Below are 20,887 nucleotides of genomic sequence, written 5' to 3'. Positions count from 1 at the left end.
TTAGGCTTTTTCTTTAGTTGTATGACATGTTTGAATTTTGAAACAGATTATAACACTCACCTGTTAGAATAAAATGGATGACTTTGATGACTATGCAGAACACTTTTTGTAATTCCTATGAAGTTGCAATATCTGGAGATCACTAAGATTTGCCTAGATTTTTTTTTCATTGTTACCTTTCAAGTTACAACAAAAAGAGTTGCAAATCTGAAATGTTAGATGTAGTTCTGAAAAATGAAATGGAACTACAGAAGCCTTGGGCTTCGTCATAATCATTATTTCTGTTTTCTGGGAACGTTGAAGAACCCTGACTGACCTCAGAAAGTTTTCTGAACATTGCAGCAATACTTTATGTTTATATTTTTTTTAATTTTTTTTTTAATTAACATTCAGCTGACAAGCAGAAGCTAAATTTGTAATTGATAAAAGTCAATTTTGACAAAAGTCAAGTTTGATAGGTTATGTGGAGGCAACAGAACCTGGGTGAGGCAATGGGTAGAAGAATTTGTGTTATTCAGCCACTGGGAGTTTCAGAGAGTATAAAGAGTGTAAAAATTTTCCAGAGCTGAGATGCTTATCAAAAGACACTTTGAGCAACTATGTGGCTGAATTAATAATGCATATGAGGTGTACAACAAATACAACTTGATAATTAACTGATTAATTAATTAAGCATTGTGCTTGTTGATTAGGTGAGTTACAAGTGTCTTGATTTATGGTCTTTAATAGTGAATTTATTTTTCTGATAAGTAGGGAAAGTGACCTCCAAAGACACTTTTTTGTACATATTTATAAACCTCCAGATGAGGGAAAAGAAATTACTCCAGTTCAACTGAAAATGTAACCTTATAACTAGAAAATAAAATGTTCTTAGTAGGAGAATATTTTTTCCTTCCCACTTTCAACTAATTAGAAATGGGCGACAAGAAGACCAGTGCTATATTTTGTGTACATTTCACTGATTCTTTTTACTTCCTGCTTTGCCAAAGATGTCAATAATATTTTTATGGATGAGATACTCACATGATACTTTTTATATTACTTCTTAATATTATCTTCTGTAGAGCTACTTTATTCTGTGTGTTAACATCTTTAATTTGGGGCTGCTTACTATTTTTTTTTCCTTTTTGACTTTCTTGAAAAAGGGGAAAGCTGATGCTCCGCCTTGAGGAACCAGATAGCGTTCTGAGGGCAGGGTAGCAATGGAAAGAGATAGTGTGTGGAGTCGGGATACTCCCTTCACTGATAACAGTGATTTTTTTGCCTGCTCCAGGATGCTATTAGGTCTCAGACCTTTGTGAGGAGCAGTGAGAGCAGTGCATTCTCTCTCAGCTCAGGACAGCAAGAAGGACTAGGAATACAGCAGCGTTGAGTCATTAGTCAAAACAAGGAGAAAGTAAAAGGCACAGTTATTTGCAAGAGAATTTGATAAGATGGGAGTGACAATGGAAGCATGAAGACTGTGAAAGGAGGAAAAGCTTCAGATCAGTTTTGGCTTCACCATTTATTTGCCAGTAATTTGCCAGCTACAATTATGAACCATAGCAAATGATCCTAATCTAAATTACTCTGTAACCTTTCTGAGATCTTCAGATTGTTGGAACACTGGAAAACAGTAATACTTAAATAGTACTGTTACATTTCCAATAGTATCTATGAGTTGAGCAATCCCACTGAGTGACATTATCTTTCACAGATTTAAATTGCTCTTTTTAAAAAGAAATATTAAATGCTGGTTTTAGGTTATCTGTGAATGTAGAAATGGCTAAGTGCATTAGCATAGTTCCTTTCTGTATAACAGTTGCAAAAGGGAAAGAAGCAGCTTCTGTCATGCTTTGCTTAAAAATGAGAAAATGTGGAACCCCTTTTAATGGGAGGATCCCCAAGCATCTGGGGACATCTCACCGCTCTGTTGGAATGATGAGTAAGAGATAAAAGCTTTGCTTCAGTAAAAACTTCTATTGTTTTAAGAAATGATGACGGTATTTCATGAGCTTGTGTTGTTCATAAAGTATGTACAGAATACATGCAAAATATTGCCCTGTTATGTGTGTATGTATATATTATTAAGAAAGAATGATAAATGCTGTAAATAGTGGTGTAATCACGCATTATTTTTCTGTGTTATGATATTATTATGGGGAATAATCCTAAACATAAATAGCTGGTTTAAGGAACATAAGAAAATAGATAAATGTGTTATTGGTGTTTTTGCAGATTTTGTTTGGCTCAAAAAAAATGTGTTTTCATAGCATTTCAGCACTTCTGCCTGTAAGATAAATTAAGTGTTGCTGACATACAATGAAATGATGATTCCGAGAAAAAAGAGATCCTTTTTCAACCCTTTGTAAATACTACCTTTGAACATTACAGTCCAATTTATTAATAGAATTGAAATAGTTTACCTATCCTTAATCAAGGTGAGATTACATATTAGAAGTAAGTGATTTACATATGAAAGAGCTAAAATGCTTTTTTAAAAGACCACAGATCTGTAGGTCAGGAAGAAGCCTCAAGAGAGGTTGTATAGCCATAGCCTACTACGGGACCAGCTATGAATGAACTTTCCTGGTGGCTTTTCATCTACCCTGTCTCATTTAATCAGTACTCTTTTGCGTCATGTAATTCATTCATTCATTTTTCTTTCCCACTGTCATTGCTTTAGGGTTTTTTTTTGGTGTTTGTTTGTTTGTTTGTTTGTTTTATCTGAGATAGTTGTCCCCATGTCAGGGTTGCTTGTATATTAACTGCTGAAACTACATGCACAAGTTGGGAATGTTGGAGGAAAATACCTATAATCATGACAAACTAAAATGAAGTCATATCCAGACCTAATTAGCTACAAGTTTTCATCTAGCTTAGCATGAATGTTAAATACATAGTTATTGAGTGCATAGAACATCAGAAAACATTCTGAAAGTTCCAGGTGTGGTACAATCCATGCTGTGTGTTCCAGGGCTCAGTTGATTGTTTTCTGGAGCCTCTGAGCCGATGGAGCTTTTGCAGAGAGGTACCTCTTCCATGCAGAGGCTCCTTGGAGAACACCTCTATAGACTATTAGAAAAAAGGTATTTTTGAATCTTGGATTAGTAGGTAATGTTTCTGATAATCAAGCCTAGTTATCTCACCAGCTAATGTTTTGAAATATCACCTCTCTCTCCTTCTTTTGCATGAAGCAGGGAGCACAACCGTGAAAATTATCTGTTCGGCTACCATGAAGAGTAAGTTTTTTAAAGTATAAAGAAGTGAACAACTAAAGGGGTCAGTTGGATAATATTAACAAAAATGTTAATATCATTATTATTATTGGAGGTGTTTGTCCAGAATAAGAATGAGATGAATATTTTTTTGTGAGCAGTCTAATTTGGCAAATATCTTCTATTGGTTGCTGAATATGTACTGGAGCTGAAATTGAAATCTAGCTGACAAGCTTTTGTTGGATGTATTCATGTACAATAAGCTATGCTTATTGCTGATCAGGGGTAGCTATGAAAAATTCATATTCATTAGAAAGAAATTCGCTGGTTTATTGTCAGGTAGTATTTTGTTTGTACTTCACAGGCTTTCATTTTTCCCAAATACATTTTTAAGACCAAATTAAACTTGAAATTAATTATTTTAAATAAGGAGAAAAAAATTTACAAAACTCACAAAACACAGGTATATGTGTAATATAAGAAGTAAAATTACACAGATTAACATTACTGTTGCAAGACACAAGTAGAATTAATCTGTAGCTACATGTGCTAATCTAAACATACTGTGGTCTATGAAACTATTTGCTGAATTTTTATCATTAATTAAATTCTGCTTTTACAAGGCTTTGGTTGTCCTTGAGCATTTTGAGAATTTTACAATCAAGTATTCTTTTCAAATGTTAATTTTCTGAGTAACAGCATGATACGTTTCCAGAGAGGTAATATATAGCATACAAACTCATGCTTTGCTTAATATCTGTGTCCTTGCTGTCTTTCTGCAATGCTGTTATCACTATCATATCATGTTCTTTAAGGTGACTGCTAGAAGATTTCCTCTTTATGTTAGAAATACATGTATAATTGTAAAAATAGCCTTACTTATCTGTTCAAAAAAAATAATGAAATGGAAGTTTGGTATTCTAAAATATTAATATTTCTGAGCTGTCTTTCTCAACTGTCTCAAGACTCTATGTGTCCTGTGTATGTAAATAGATGTGAATCTGTCTTCGCAAAATTAAACAGGGGTATTTTAGTGGGGAGGTGCAGGAAGAGTCTTTAAACTGAAATTGCATTTGTTGCCTATCCATGGAGCCTTTGGGTGTATTTAGGAGAGACTGGCCACACAGATGGCCCTGAGACAGAGAGCTCCTTCACTTTGAATTAGCTCCTTCACTTTGAATGAAGACTCCTTCCACTAGATCAGCTTACTCAAAGCCTCGTCCAACCTGGCCTTGAACACCTCCAGGGATAGGTATCCACGACTTCTCTGGGCAACTTGTTCCAGTGCCTCACCACTCTCACAGTAAAAATTTCTTCTTAATATCTAATAAAAATCTCCCTTCTAGCATCTTAAAACTCTTACCTATTGTCCTTCCATTACATTCCCTGATAAACAGCCCCTCCCCATCTTTCCTCTAGGTCCCCTTTAAGTACAAGAAGGCTGCTATAAGGTCTCCCCAGAACCTTCTCTTCTCTATGCTAAACAACCCCAACTCTCTCAGCCTCTCCTTGGATTGAGGGTGATCTAGTCCTCTGATCATCTTCATAGCTCTTCTCTGGGCTTGCTCAAACAGAGCTGTGTCCTTCCTGTGTTGAGGACTCCAGAACTGCATGCGATACTCTAGGTGAGGTCTTACGAGGACAGCGTGGAGAGGCAGAATTGCTCCCTCAGCACGCTGGGCATGCTTCTTTTGATGCAGCCCAAGATAAGGTTGGCTTTCAGGGCTGCAAGCGCACATTGCAAGCTCATCTTGAGCTTCTCATCCACCAGCACCTCAAGGCTTTCTCTTTATGGCCATTCTCAATTCATGCTCTGCTCAGCCTTTATTTGTACTCGGGATTGCCTCAACCCAGGTGCAGTATCTTGCACTTGGTGTTGTTGAACTTCGTGAGGTTAGCACAAGCCCAGCTCTCAAGCCTGTCAAGGTCCCTCTGGAGGGCAACCCTTCCCTCCAGTGCCTCAGCTGTGCCATGCATTTTAGTGTCGTTGCCAAACTTGCTGAGGATGGACTCAATCCTACTGTCCGTGTCTGTGACAAAGATGTTAAACAGCACTGGTCCCAGTACCAGCTCCTGAGGAACACCATTCATAACCAATCTCCACTTGGACTTTGAACTGTTGACCAGAAGTCTTTAAGTATAATCATCCAGCCAATTCCTTATACACTAAGCGATTCATCTGTCAAATCCATCTCTTCAATTGAGAAACCAGAATGTTGTGTGCGACGGTGTCAAATTCTTTGCACAAGTCCAGGTAAATGATACCAGTTACTCTTCCTTTATTCATCACAATCATACAAGAGTGATAAGTGCATAAATTGTTATAACAATATTTTAACAATAATAAATGGTTATATATATAGCATATGCGTTGCTGCAAATGTAGACCTGCAGTTCATGCATTTCTAAGAACACTTCAAACATATGAAAAACACTAAGGAAAGGAATATGTTGTCTCAAAGTGTGCGTGGTTTGTTTATGGTGTTTAATATACTTGGAATACTGGTCCTGAAGAAAGGTCAAATTTTAATAGACTTTTTTTATCACTTATTTTAATAAGTGATAGCAGGGAATGAAACAGCGGTTTCCTTACATATGCAGAAAGAGAACACTAATGCTCCCTTTTGGAATCAGATGATCATGAATATAGGTCAGTCCTTAATTAAAAACATAAATTTTGTGTTGCATGTAACATGCAAAATATATTATTGTTTGTTTTAGTAAATTGATGAGGCTCTGACTTACTTTGTTGAAATCTTTGTTGTTAAACACCATCAAAGGGAAACTGGAAGAAAGTAGTTGTCGATTATCTTTTTCTTGTGCTGAATTCAAGAAAATCCTGTGGTCAGGATACACCTGTCCTGCAGGCAAATGAAAACAAATTCAAGTAATCAAACAGATGTGACTTTACAGTGGACAGTAAAGAACATAAATATTTTTTCAGTGAGAAATTTAGAACTTTGAGGAGGGTTTATTTAATTTTTAACTATACATATATCTAATACTGCTAACTTAAATTTTTAGCACACTTTCCATGTTTGTTTTTTTTCTTAATATAGGAGAATTTTAATGTAGAAATTATTGCTCAGAAATATTAGAATGTTGTGTCATACAATTTTACTTCACAATATCTGCACATACTTTAATTGTAGACATAGATTATTCTTGCATATCTGTTATACAAAAATATACTACAGCTGCGTTTAGAGACAGATATTTCATGGTTTCAATACAGGAACAATTAAGCATAACTGGAGTTTAAATGTGGAAAATTTGGAGGGCTTGGTCTTTTTAGTTGCTGTATCAAAATTCTAGAATAATTTCTTTTCCTCATTATTATTTTTTTTGTCAGTCATAAGGAAGAATGATTGTAGTGAAAGGGTGGAAATGCACTGTACTATGCTGAAATGATATCATGCAGGACATGCATTTGCATTGTCAGGTAGAAAATGTAGCAAAAGATTACACATCACACAAGGCCTTTGTAGGAATGCTGGTAACTCAAAGTGGCAGTTAGTCATAAATCAGGATATAAATTAGTGTGTAAACATTTTTTGAACATTTTTTACTTGTCCAGAAATTGTACTGAGATAATTGTAGATAATGAGGGGTTTACTCTATCTTACCATCAGAGCCTTGCAGTGGTGGCAGTGCACATGCTCATGGACAGACAGATGGGCATCATGATGACTCTAGGTAGAATACAGAAGCAGTAATACACTTCCTTTTTGAAAAAAACAAAACAGAACTGTGTTTATTGGTAAGAATTACTTGATTAAAAACCCTGAAGCTCAGAAACTGTACTTCTTGATAAGGCATATGTGGAGCAGGAAAATATAAAAAAATGATTCTTGAATATTCTGTTTACATCCATATGAGTACTAGACAGCTTTTGTAACAGTTCATAAAAAGCATGTTGAAGTTAAGGACAGTTGTTTACATTCCCATTCACTGGCATTGATATATTCCCAGGTCTTTATTTCAACATGTTAAAGCATAGACATCACTGTAACAGTTGTGACTGCTTTACTGCAGTCATTACATGACTTATGTCTGTGAAGGGAGCTAGTTATAAGCTTCTGCTGTGAATGTGCATTTTCTTCTGACTTACCCTACAAAGATGTCGGAAGTAGCATAGATAGAATTCTCCATTATCAATGGATTTTGAGGCACTAGTGACCTTTTAAAGAAATTTATGGAAATATTTTCTCTTCCTGTTGATGTGATGCTCTTTTCCTGTGTCATGTAGTAGTTCTTGCTTTTAGCAGACAGCAAAAGTACTACACTATAGAAAGAATAGAAGTATCTATGACTGGAAAAAAATCATATTTTTGAGGGGAGATACAGAAGAAGGGGGATCACTTATGAGACTTGTAAACTCTAAACAGAAGCAATTTTTTTACAAATCTAACTTTCCACAAATAAGAAGACAAAATGTAGGACACATAAGAGAGATGAAATGACATTCCAGAATCAAACCCAAAATATGCATTGAAGTGTTAAATACTATAGAGGCAGTGAATCAAGATCTAATAAATATTCTAATATTTAATATTATCATACCACTTTCTGACACTTAAAAAGTATATAACAAAGAACTCTTGACAAATACAATTACCAAAAAAAAACCCATTCTCAATATTGAGAACTTGCATTTATTTTACCTAGAAAAGTGCTTTAACATGACTTGATAAGGAACTCACAAAAACACAGAGATTAAATCCTTTTGAGAAAACAATGTCTGTAGTTCTTGGTAACACCTGGTAGTGCGTTCTTTTCAGTCCTTCAGAATGAAACAACTTTTTCACCTGAAATAGAAGCTATTGGACAGTAGCTAACCTGTTTTCTTTCCACATTCTTATAAATTTCTCAGCAAATTAGCTTCAAAGACATCAAAACCAAAAATGTGTGAAAGATTTTTAGAAGGGTGGGATAAAAAGAAGCTGGTAAATTAATTATCTCTCCTTGAACTTTTCTACAAATATTTTTTTATCCTAATGAAACTCTGTAATTGAGTAAGTAATTGAGTCTGTGGCATCAATTTTTCTCTTTTTGGTTTTATGTGGTTCACAAATACTCCATCAGAAAATCACATGGTTATTTTTTATCTTCACAATAGTATTTAGGAAGAGCAAAGGAGAATGAAGCAATTTAGAATATCACATAGGTACACTGAACAGGTTTTGGTTTGTTGGTTTTTTTTGGGGTTTTTTGTTTGGTTTTTTTTCCAGAGCTTAAAAATTAATATGTTGTCTTTAGATCTTTCATAGAGTAAACAGTATTTGCTCTAGCACTGTCAGGCAAACAAGCAAACAAGTAAGTAAATCATACTTTCATATAATGTGGAGTTCACTGATCAGGGTTTTATAGAATTAATAGTTCTTTCTCATATGGAAAAAATGTAAATATTCTTGGGATGGCATTCCTGTTCAGTACGGGCAGATATCTATTTTCTTTTTGAAAGATCTTGTTAGAATGGAATGTGTTCCTTTTTGGTTTTTTTCTCCGTACTGCAAATGGAAAGGAAAAGCAGAATTTTATTTCCTCTTTGTGCACATAAAAATAGTAATAAAAACATACTACTATGAGAGTAGCTTGACTGAGCAAGCACCATGAATGAAGGTCAAGAGCATCTGTAGAAAGTCTGCAGAAGCTGTGTGTGGAAACAGACACTGTGAGTTTTACTCTATCGTTGTCACAAAGATGCAATGTTTTCTAGAGAAGAATGCCTGTTCACTGCTTCACTGAATTTCCAAGCCCCAGAGTCTTGCATCTCTTTGTTTAGAAACAACAAAAACCAAAACAAGACATGCTTCTTCCAATGATGATGTTGTGTGTTCAGGCTTCTTTTGGTAACAGTGTTATCATCACATTGTTTGGATTCAAACTTAGTCAAATTTATGGTCCTTCTACTTGGATCTAGGAATCTAAATAATAATAACCACAATTACTGATTTATTGGTTATAAAGTGAGTTTTTTGTGACAGTGATGAAATTCTGAAAACTGAAGACCATTCAATATAATAAATTTTTCTAGAGACAATGACACAGTTTTATGCACAATTTAGTCACATACAACATCAGAGCAAAGAAAGGATACATGTATTGACAGAGTAGAATGCTGTGAAGTAACATAATGTCATCCCATGCGTTAATTGTCCATAGACATTGAACCCAGACGTTTGCCTACCATGCAAACAAAGCTAGCAGAAATCTGGCCTAAACTCAGAGGATTAATTACCTGAGTGTAACAATGAACCATTCATTCAAAATCTTAACTTTGATCTCCCACAGTTTAATTTACGTTTGTTTTTTTTCCCTTATGCCCTCCCCCCTCCCCCAGCCCTTAATGCTGTTTTTCTGATGGAATGGAAAAGAAGAGTTTCCAATTTTTCTGAAATTCTGTAGCCCTCCATGAATAATTTTTTATGGCTTCAGTAATCTATCCCCTCCCTCTTTCTTTGGGAACTGCTGGGTTCAGAATTGTTTACTGGCATTTACAACTGGATAGATGGAAGTCTGGTTAGGGACTTTTAGAGTTTGAATGATTTTCTTATTTCTGGGTAAGTTTTGTAGTTCAAGTCTGTGAAAATCAGATTATTCCTCTTTGAAAGAGAGATAATGATACTTCTTTAAGGAAGGTTACAAGGACTAAGAGATCTAAAAAAAAAAAAAATAGAAGGTCTATAACTAAGTCATTTTATGAGTTTCCTTAGTAAGTTATAAGTAAAGGTGATGTGATATGAGAGCCAACCATTATTTTACACTAATATCTTGTGGCCATTTTGCATAGGTATCACTGCAGGTGTGCATTTCATACTTTAAAGGCACTGTGCTTCCACTCTGAAAAAACTTTCCTGGGTATAGACCAGTATTAGGGAATGAGAAGTCTTTATCTGTTTTCTTATTAAAATTAATCTTTTTTTTTAAATAAGACTCAAACAAAAAGACCAACTTATTTTCAGACATGGTTTAGAATAATGGTTTAATGAGCTGCAGTCACTTAGCCCTGGGATCTGGGAACAAGTATATTTGAATAATTATGCTTTTAGAAGACTTTGGTTGCCATGTTCTGCAACAGGATGCCTGTACAGCTCTTTAAAACCTGTTAAGCAAATATACTGTGTAAATGCTACTTCCTTGAAATAAAGAATATTTTCTGGCCTGTCATAGCATTTGCACAGGTAAAATATGTCTGAAGTGGAAGTTTACTGCTGTGAAGAGAGTTTAGATGAAAACTTTAGCAGAGTGGAAGTGTTTTTCTTCCGTATTGTTTTAGATGCATAGTACACTATACGTACAATTTTGGCTTCTATTTTTTCTTAAGCATACATAGTGTTCTTTGAAAAAAAAGCAACAGTTTAAGACATCTAATATTTATTAAGCTGGTTTGGGATTCCATTTTCTATTTTTCTTATCGTTTATTGCAGCCCCTTAGTATAGACAGAAAATGGAAGCTAATGTTGACCACTTTTATCAGGTTTGGTACACGTGATGCTATTTCAGATGTGGTTGCTTATGTACCTGCATGCTTTTGCCATTACCCAGTTTTCCTAAAAGCAGCAACAAAGTAACAGGCTTCAGATAAGCACATCTTGCAAGAACAGATGTTTGTATGCTATAGTGTTGTACTGTGAAGTTAATACTATTTCAGTTGTGTTTTTCCTGGATGATTGCAATCCAATTATGTTTTTCTATCTCAGAAAACCCATTCAGCAGATGGGGGCAATTGAAATTCTGTATTTTCTTCCTCTGTTTGACAAGGGTGTGGTATAGCTTCTTCTCAATTTGTGGACACTGCTGTGGATAATGTAGTTATCTCCTGGGCTAATGATTCCCTCTGAGAATTCCATTAAAAGGTGTGACATAGCCCAAAGCAGTATATTTCATTAAAGCATATTTTGTAGTTCCGACCAAAGGAAGCAAATCTGCAGCAAATCTGAGGATCCATTTACTGCAAAGGCACAATGAACATTTCAGTAGCATCAGCTAGACTCTGTTTTTGCAGTGTGCACCATTCAGAATAATTTTATATGCAAATTTTACTACTACTTAGTTATTGTGTCATTTCTTTTACATGTTGTGTCTACATAAACATCAAAGGAAGCCAACATGACTGCAGTTCTTATTAGAAGATTAATTTTTTTCTACACCATGTCTTCATGTTGTACCAGTTTCTTCTTATATATCTGCATTTTGATGGTTTTAGTGAAGAATTAAATAGTTCTACATAACAAAAGCAAAGTAACATACACATTTTTTAAATATAAAAATATGAATTAAAGCTCATAGCTCATGTTGTTTGGGAGTAATTACATCATTCCTCTATATTGACCACTCATTGGTACATTTTGCTGTGGTAGTGATGTGCTGCAGCCCTCTTGTTATCTGGTTAAACAGATGAGCACTGAGAACAGAATTGAGAAGAGGAGGTTATACTGCTCTTCTTGAAAGAATATGTGGTTCCCCAAAGAGAAGGCAATACTTTATTCAAAAGATTTAGTAGTAGTGTCAATGCCAGAACTTAGGTTTTCCTTTTGGAACTTTATGCATGTTATTTTTATTGTTTATATTTGACAACAATAATTTTTAAGATAACAGTCTGCAGTAATTTGGAAATAATTTAAACTTGTATGTACATATCCACTTCTACTCTGATTAAATTCATCAGGTTAGTGTCACAGTTCTTGATTTTTCAAATGAGCCTCGTATTTCAGTTTAGCACATGTATGGGAATCTCTTTTTTTTTTTTTTTTTGTCAATAGAACACCCCATATCTTTTATCCAGATCCAATAATTTATTTGTAGTCCAATTAAAATATTGTAAAAGTCATTGCTAGTCCATTTAAAGTGTCATCAACACAACACACCAAGTATCCAGACTGTTCAATAAAAGCGAATGGGGGGAAGCAGTTCTATGTTTAAATCGGTAATAGGCAAATAACTTTAGCCACCTGATCATTTTGCAGGCACTAGCAGTAACAATACTGTATTTGCTGGACAATAAGCCTGCAATCTATGCATTCGTTTTACAGCAGTTATTATACTCATGCATCAAATTATAAGTATTTAAGGTCTTGTAGTATCAAAGTGAATATAAGAAAATAAATAAAAAACAAACATGAACTCAAATGTTTGGTATACCTCTTCAAATCTTGCCTTTGGAAAATGTAGCCCTTCTAGCTCTCCTGTGGTATCACTGGGGAAGGGGCTGGTGGCCCTAGGGGACTGCAATGAGATTCTGAGCCATGGGCAGGGTTGGGGGTAGCCCTGGAGGGCTAAGGGTGGCTAGCAAATACAATGCAAACTGTATTAGTCCCTAGTAGTTAACTAAGCAAACTACTGTTCTGCAAAGCTGTTTTTTAAATAAGGTTTAGGGTCTGAGATGAGAATGCTTAAGGAAGCAAGTTTTTATTACTTAAGAAAGAGAAGAACTTCTTTAAGTAGCAATTAAAAAGTTAATGCCACAGATCTGTATATTGTATAATCAGATGAGGTGGAGTATCATAGAAAATAAGACCTGCTGGCAGACATTTTCAGTAATGTTTCACAGTAATAGTTAAAACCTCTGTTACAGAAATCAGAGCTGTGCTCCAATGTTTGGCATATTTCCCTTGCATTTCTTTTTAGTGCTTGTTACTCATGGCAACATTATGAGTAATCATGTTTCAATTCGTGGTGTATTTGTATTTCTTTTTAAGTTTAGAGTCTCACACAACATTCCAACTTTCTGACTCTGACTAGCACAGCAAGACACCACAGTTGTGTTTATCTAAGCTATTTATTCACATTACTACATTGTGAGTGTCTCATCTTCTAGTGTATACAAGTTTTTGCAGTACTCATTGGCAGAGATGGTGGCATTTCATTGAAGTGGAACGTCCACATCCTTTCTAGATATGTGGGTTGAGATGATCTCCCCAGGTCACACAAGTTAGGTCTGAACTGGTGAACAGAACATGGATTGGCTTGAGTCTGCATTGGTTAGCAGCATCCCCATCTCTTTCAAATTAATCTGAAAGAGAAATAGTTGCAGTAGTCCCAAGAGAGAGAGTGCACTATTGTCCAGCTAGATTTTGCTTCCTTGCTGTCTTTTGTGTATCTATATAGACATAGCTGCAGAAATACTGTCTCCCAAACCGTGTATTTGTAACCTAAGCAGTGAACCACATTTGTTCTAATTAGACATACTTTTGTGTAATAAACCGCCTGTTGTGGAGATGATTTCATAGTATGCAGGGAAAAGAAAGAAGTGTGCCATGCTCAGGGACATGAATGTCTCATTAATCTGGTTGGCATTGTCTTAAGCAGGGATTCCCAGAGGCTCTCTTCAGCACAAAACATATTGCAAAAAAAACGTTTAAGAGAAGCCCTGATGTTTTTCTGTGTAGGCCAATTTGTACTGAGATGGAAGTACTAAAGAAGACAAACAGGTGTTTAATCTTTACAGACAAACTGAAATATAAACCAACTTACAAAGGAAAGACCTGTTATGCAGTAGAAGTGCTATGTAAAACTCTCCTATGTGAATTTTAAACTTGACGTTAGAAATTAAAAGGTACAAATCAAAGTGTTGCACTTCAAACAACATAAGAAATATCAGGAGGTAGGGAAGCAGGTGCTCCTTTTGTTTTTCCTTTGTTTTCAGTTGTTGACTTACAATTGCAATGTAAAAGACCCAGTTGCAAACTGAAGGCTTTCAGTGTTCATTAATGTCCTGATATTCTTCTTCTAGTGACATTTCTGCCTGTATTTTTCAATTGCAGTTTGTTAGGTAATATGATGCTTAGCAGGCATAATATATAATTGATTCGCTGTGCAATCAGCTGAGAATCTTTCATGTTTCTTAACTTGTATTACTTTTTAGATGTAAAAACACTCTGACTCAAAATGTACCTGGATGTTCTTTATTAATGACAAGTACAAGTAGTTGTTTCTTTACAGCAAAAAATACCTAATGTTATTAATTTTTCCATATGTTCCAGACATTTTGTGCTATCACAGTGAATTTCTAAATGTACCTTTCTGCAATATGGTATTGCAACACTGTGTATGTTACTATTTGGTTTTTTTGAAGAAAGTTTGCTCCTCAAGTTCTACAGAAGTTCCTTATTTGGTTGATTTCTTACCTTTCTATGTAACCAATTTCTTAACTGGTTCAAAATTCCATAATGCCAGTTATGAATACAGCAATTTTTGCACAGATGTCTGTATAGGGTACCTATGAGGATGGAGAGTGTTCTGTTCTTTTTCCAGTTTGTGATAGTTTTAACTTAAGTACTTTCATAAACTCAGCAAATTTGTCATTTTCCTGGGCATACAAGATTCCTCCTGTTTTGTTTTTTTTGTTTTGGTTTTTTTTCCCATAAATTACAGACAATCTTTCTGAGGTAAATATTAACATTTGCAAATGTGAACACTGTATTTTATCAGGAAAGGAACCCACAGCAAGAGAAAACCAATTCTTATTGTTTCTGAAAAATTAGAATACCAGCAAACTAGGGCTAGAATACCAGAATGGCTACTATTCTTTTGGGTTTTTGGGGAATGAAGAACTTCAGAGACTATTTTGACTTTATAGGAAGTTTGGATACCTGACATTTTACGTTGAGGGTCTTATTCCTTTGTTAATAGAATACAGCATTATTCTGAGGATAGGAAGGATATAATCAGAATTTTGCCCATCACAACCATAAAGGAAAGATATAAGACTGTCCTGCTGTCCTGTAAATGCAAATCCAAGCAAACAGACCCTTTCTAAGCTTCTTTCTTTCTTCTGTTCTCAAAAAATAAATTAAAAAAAAAGGGTCCACAGTTTAGTTTTTCAGTTACATCTTCTTGTGGCTCAAATAAATATATGGTGCATTGACTGAAGTTACAATGAAGTTTATATGAGCTGACAATCTTAATTTTATTAGGCTCCACCTCTCATCCTTCCAACCTCGACTAGACAAGATAGAAATTATATATGACATCATAATTTCATAGATTTAATACATGAGATGCGAAATGTCATCAAGCCCCATATGCTTATTCCTTTTACAAATAGCAAGCTAAATAATTTCAAAAGCAAGACAAAGACCTGCCAAAAAAAGGTACAAGGAGAGAGTAAAAAAAATAGAATGTATCTTATGATTTAAATTAAAAAAAAAAAAAACAAACAGATGATTTGTGCTTCCAGAAGTCTTATTTTCTGTCCATCCAACCCTAAATGATTACTGAACTGAGAGAAGAGGAAGGAGTCTGGAAACTGACACCTTGTGTTCCATTAATTTAAACTAATATCTGGTATTCTGATTCTTCTTTGCTCAGATTCTGCGTAGAAACTTAGTAATGCCACATCACTGATACTGAGAGTTAGTCAGGGCAGTGGAATAAGGATAAGAATGAGTGAATTATTAAAATTAGAAACTTTCCTTTCTGCTTTAATATTACAATATAACTGTATAATACCTGAGACTGTTCATTTCTACCTTATCACTTTGTTATAATTGTGCATCTCAATAAACAGGTTCAGTTCTCAAGGTTGATTTAGAGAAAAAAAACCACAAAGTCTCTCAACCTGTTAAAAACATCACTTTTTCTCAGAGAACATGTGCTCATTTTTAGTCTAAGCAGGCAATTCTTTAAAGTCAAGTTAGAATCACTGAAACTTAATGGGTAGCTATTTCATGTTATATTTAAATATACCACGGTGCTGACTGACTTTTCTATTTTTTTTCCCCTTCAATAAGCACAAACTTTATTCTACTCAAGGAGGGATATGATACATTCAATGTGTATTTTATGGCACAAAATGTGTTAGGAACAACGAAAATCCGGAATGTATCAAAGTTCATTACTTGATTATAAATAATTTAAATACTGGCAAACTAGATAATTTTCTAATAAAAAACCTCAAACAACAACCAGAGAAAATGGCTGTGTTTTATTGAAGGGTAGAGTAGTCCTTGACAGACATCTGTTACTGTCACACTACACAGTTTCCTTTTGCAGTAAATGCTTCTGTCCTTGGCACAACAGAAAATGGCATGGGTAGTGGGATTGAACTACAGTCATTGAAGCAAACAAACCTCAGTGTGATTTTTTCAGGCTTAGCGCTTAAGGTAGAGCTTCTGTCAATGAGTGCTATAAGATAAATACTAGAAGGACTAAAACCAAACCAAAATAAAATAAAACCTACTTCAGTTACTAGAATATTCTCAATTAGGGAAGTTTTCAAGAATGGACAAGTAATTGAAAATGTGCAAGTAATCCTTGCTTAAAAAATTAGCTATGCTGGGTGGAAATAACCCTGAACAAAATGATTGATTTGACGGAAATAGCACATGAAGAATTACATCAAAAGTTGGGAAGGGTAAAAAATAAGTAGAATGGTGCTAATAGTAATATTATCATTTTTATATCTTATGTGCAATAATCTTTTATGAAATTTAATATGACATTTTACGTGATTTTATGTTTATATATTCTACAGCTGCATTCCAATTCCGACAAAGGTGATGGATCAGTCAAATATATTCTCACTGGAGAAGGGGCAGGGACTATCTTTATTATTGATGACACAACTGGAGACATCCATTCAACCAAAAGCCTAGATCGAGAGCAGAAGACACACTATGTGCTTCATGCCCAGGCTATCGATAGACGGACAAACAAGCCACTGGAGCCTGAATCTGAATTTATTATCAAAGTGCAGGATATCAATGACAATGCACCAAAATTTACAGATGGACCATACATTGTTACTGTGCCAGAGATGTCTGAAATGGGTAAGGAAAACTAATTGTTCTATTCAACAACTTTTTAAGAGTGAAAATGCCACATAGTCTTTGAGAAAGTTATTACATATTATTGTATTGTTGATAGTACGTGAAAGAGATTACAGTTGAGAAGAGATGATAAGAAGACATCAAATGCAACCTTGTTCCGAGTAACAATTTGGAACACACATATTAAGAAATTAGTACACACATGCTGACTTTAAAGGAAAGTAATTCTTATTCTTGTTTAACAGATATTCCTGTGCAAATGGTACTTTCCACTCTAGAAAAAAGGTGTATTCATATATCCTCATTCAGCTACACACTTTATGGCATTCTCTTATGTCTACAGGTAGTAGTCTATGCAATTCACAGAATCAAACAAATACAAAGGAATGTAATTTTCTAGATTATTTTAGACCATGGTGTCATATGTTTATTTACCTTTATTAAGCTTCTTATAAAGTGAATTGACATTCAGAAAAGCTTTCCCTGTTAGAAATGTAGTTCAGATATTCTTTGAGGTGCTATATTATGCAATCAATTTTCTTTATCTGTTGATTTGTTTGTGTTGAATTTAGTTTGTAACCTTAATATCACAACATCAAAGCTACCTAACTAGTCTAGGATAAACAGATGGAAATATAACTTTTGTGCTAGAAATTCTTTCAATAATAAGTATCCTTTCCTATCTACCATGCAAAATCATATTGTATTAAATTAACTATCAAGCTTGATAAATATAAAATTTTAAAAGGATATAAAAAATTCTCCCTGTTCTCTTTCTTTTCCCCCGACTTTATTACTGCCTCTTCATTCTTTCTCTTACTGCCACTACACTGACACATAGGAGTAGTTCCTTGATTTTCTTCTTAAAATTTCCTCATCATATTCTGAAAATAATGTATCATAATTTTCTTGTTCTAATACTTTGTTCCTCGAGGTACCTTTCCCTCATTCCAGTCCTCTCTTCTTTTCCAAGTCCTCCCACAGTGTATTATTTCAGGTGTCTCTTCTCAGCTGCCGAAAACTCTAAGCCTTTTTCTCCCATGATACATCTTACAACAGGAATGTATGAAGGGAGAAACATCTTTCTTTTGTTTTTTCCTCTCTTATTCTTTCATAAGTCATTGTTCCCATATTGCCCTTCAACTTCCCTTTTATGAATTTTCTTCATTCCTCATTCTGTTTTCCTTTAACTGGGAATTGCTACCTCGTCTTTCCTTGCAATTTCCATTTCTTCATTCTCCTGCATTTTATTATAAATATTTATTAACGTTATTATTTCTAATAGCCCCTTCCGGGTCTCAGACAGAAGAACAATCTGTTTTAATCATTCTTGTTTTGTCAGTATTTCAGATTATAGATCAAATATATTTTCATTCCTTAAATGCAAATTGTTCATTGTTCTCTTAAGCCATAGCTTCCTGTCCAATACTGAGTTCCGTGATGTCATGTTTTACTTCTCAGAGCTTTAAACATGTAGGTCTCCATTCCATCTATACAGTAATGCTAGTTCATATAACAGGACATGTCTTTAATGTAGAATTCCCTATTTAAACCATCGAAGCATACTATTGAGAATATAATTTCCGGGAGAAATTTATGGGGGTAGAGAAGGGCAGTATTTCTGTGAGTAATGTCATAACACCAAGATTATTTAAGTAATACACTTTGTGGTAAGTATTACAAAGCTACACTCAAGAGTTGCATTTCATTTCAGTAGCATCATAGCTCTTATCTCGATTGTCTTACATCATGCTACAGACTGTCTTGGAGAGAAATTTTTCCTTTATTGTCTGTCTCCAAAAGAGCATAACTGCCTTCCTCTTTCTTCAATTTCCTTTGTCTTTAACAGAGACTGTTTTAGTCAACTGATTATTTCCTCCCCCTGTGGAAGCATTTTCTTTATAGGAGAAAAGACAGTGGAAAGGAAATCAATGTTATCCTCAAAGTCAAAAGCAGCTAATATAATTAGATTTTATTGGTTAATTCAATTTATAAAACTTTTCTTTCCGTCCTCTCAAAATGTAGTATTATTACATATGTGTTAGTCATAATTCTGTAGTAGTCTGAATCTTAATATTACTTTACAGTGACATTAGACGAGTTACTGTTTTCTAAAGAACAATTTGAATAGTTACTCTGAGATGGCATTTTGGGCTATATACCGAAGTGGATTGTAGTAAATCAAGGAAGTTTTAGTGATAAAATAAAGCAGTAATGCATCTGTTTTGTGAATTAAGTGCTTTACTGTTTGTACTGGAGGTAAATCATTAAAGTATCTATTCCACAAAGATATCCTGTTGCACAAATAAACCTGAATTTTCACATAGAATCACAGAATCACTAGGTTGGAAAAAGACCCCCAGGATCATTGAGTCCAACCATTCCTATCAACCACTAAACCATGCCCCTCAGCACCTCATCCACCCATCTTTTAAACACCTGCAGGAATGGTGACTCAACCACTTCCCTGGGCAGCCTGTTCCAGTGTCCAATGACCCCTTCCATGAATTTTTTTTTTCTGATCTCCAGCCTGAACCTCCCATGGCAGACCTTGAGGCCTTCCCTCAGCCGCTCCTTGTAGGACTTGTTCTCCAGGCCCTTCAACAGCTTTGTTGCTCTTCTCTGGACTCGTTCCAGAGCCTCAACATCCTTCTTGTGGTGAAGGGCCCAGAACTGAACAGTATTCGAGATGTAGTTGCACCAGTGCCGAGTATAGAGGGAGAATAACCTCCCTGAACCTGCTGGTCACGCTGTTTCTGATACCAACCAAGATGCCATTGGCCTTCTTGGCCACTTGGGCACACTGCTGGCTCATGTTCAGACAGCTGTCAATCAACACCCCTCAACCGTCCCCCCCTCTGCCCTGGTTCCTTCTCCTCCAGGCAGCTTTCTAGCCACTCTTCTGCTAGTCTGTAGCACTGCACAGGGTTGTTGTGCCCCAAGTGCAGGACCCGGCATTTGGCCTTGTTAAACCTCATGCCATTGGACTCTGCCCAGCGGTCCAGCCTGTTCAGATCCCTTTGCAGAGCCTCCCCACCCTCCAGCAAATAAACACTTCCACTCAGCTTAGTGTCATCTGCAAACTTACTTCGGGTACACTCAGTGCCTTCACCCAGGACATTGATAAAGACATTGAACAGGGCTGGACCCAGCCCTGAGCCCTGGGGAACCCCACTTGTCACTGGCCTCCAGCTGGATTTCACACCATTTCCCACCACTCTCTGGGCCCGGCCATCCAACCAGTTTTCCACCCAGGAGAGTGTGCGCCTGTCCAAGCCAGAGGCTGACAGTTTCCTAAGCAGAATGCTGTGAGAAACTGTGTCAAAGGCTTTACTGAAGTCCAGGAAGGCCAAATCCACAGCCTTTCCCTCATCCAGTAGGCGGGTCACTTTGTCATAGAAGGCGATCAGGTAAGTTTGGCAGGAGCTGCCTTTCATGAACCCATGTTGACTGGGCCTGATCACCCGGTTCTCTTGCATGTGCTTCATGATAGCGCTCAAGATCACCTGTTCCATGACTTTTCCTGGCGCTGAGGTCAGACTAACAGGCTTGCAGTTTCCTGGGTCCTCCCTGCGGCCCTTTTTGTAGATGGGCACAACATCAGCCAGCCTCCAGTCCAGTGGGACTTCCCCAGTCTTCCAGGACTGTTGGAAGATGATGGAAAGGGGTTTGGCCAGCACATCCGCCAGCTCCTTCAATACTCTCAGATGGATCCAATCTGGCCCCATAGACTTTTGGGTATCTAGCTGGGCAAGCAAGTCTCTAACCACCTCCTCACTGATCATGGGAGCTCTGTTCTGCTCCTCTAACTCCTGGATATGTACACACAGGAAACAACTTTCCTTACAACTAAAGACAGAGGCAAAGAAGTCATTAAGTGTGACTGTTCTGCTAATCCCCCTCCTCACCTCACCTAGA

At 36.0% G+C, this 20,887-nt stretch overlaps 1 protein-coding gene across 3 annotated transcripts in view; it reads left to right on the top strand.

The window, feature by feature from the left end:
- Window positions 1-20,887, top strand: part of CDH18 (cadherin 18) — a 192,159-nt gene that overhangs the window by 40,617 nt on the left and 130,655 nt on the right. For all 3 annotated transcript variants that reach the window (XM_069853512.1, XM_069853510.1, XM_069853511.1), the window contains exon 3: window positions 16,675-16,969. In XM_069853512.1, the coding sequence (XP_069709613.1) occupies window positions 16,675-16,969 (295 nt within the window). The remainder of the gene's footprint in view (window positions 1-16,674; window positions 16,970-20,887) is intronic.

This window comes from Phaenicophaeus curvirostris, chromosome 3 (genome assembly GCF_032191515.1).
Source record: "Phaenicophaeus curvirostris isolate KB17595 chromosome 3, BPBGC_Pcur_1.0, whole genome shotgun sequence".
NCBI lineage: Eukaryota > Metazoa > Chordata > Aves > Cuculiformes > Cuculidae > Phaenicophaeus > Phaenicophaeus curvirostris.
This window is presented reverse-complemented; position numbering and strand designations above follow the sequence as displayed.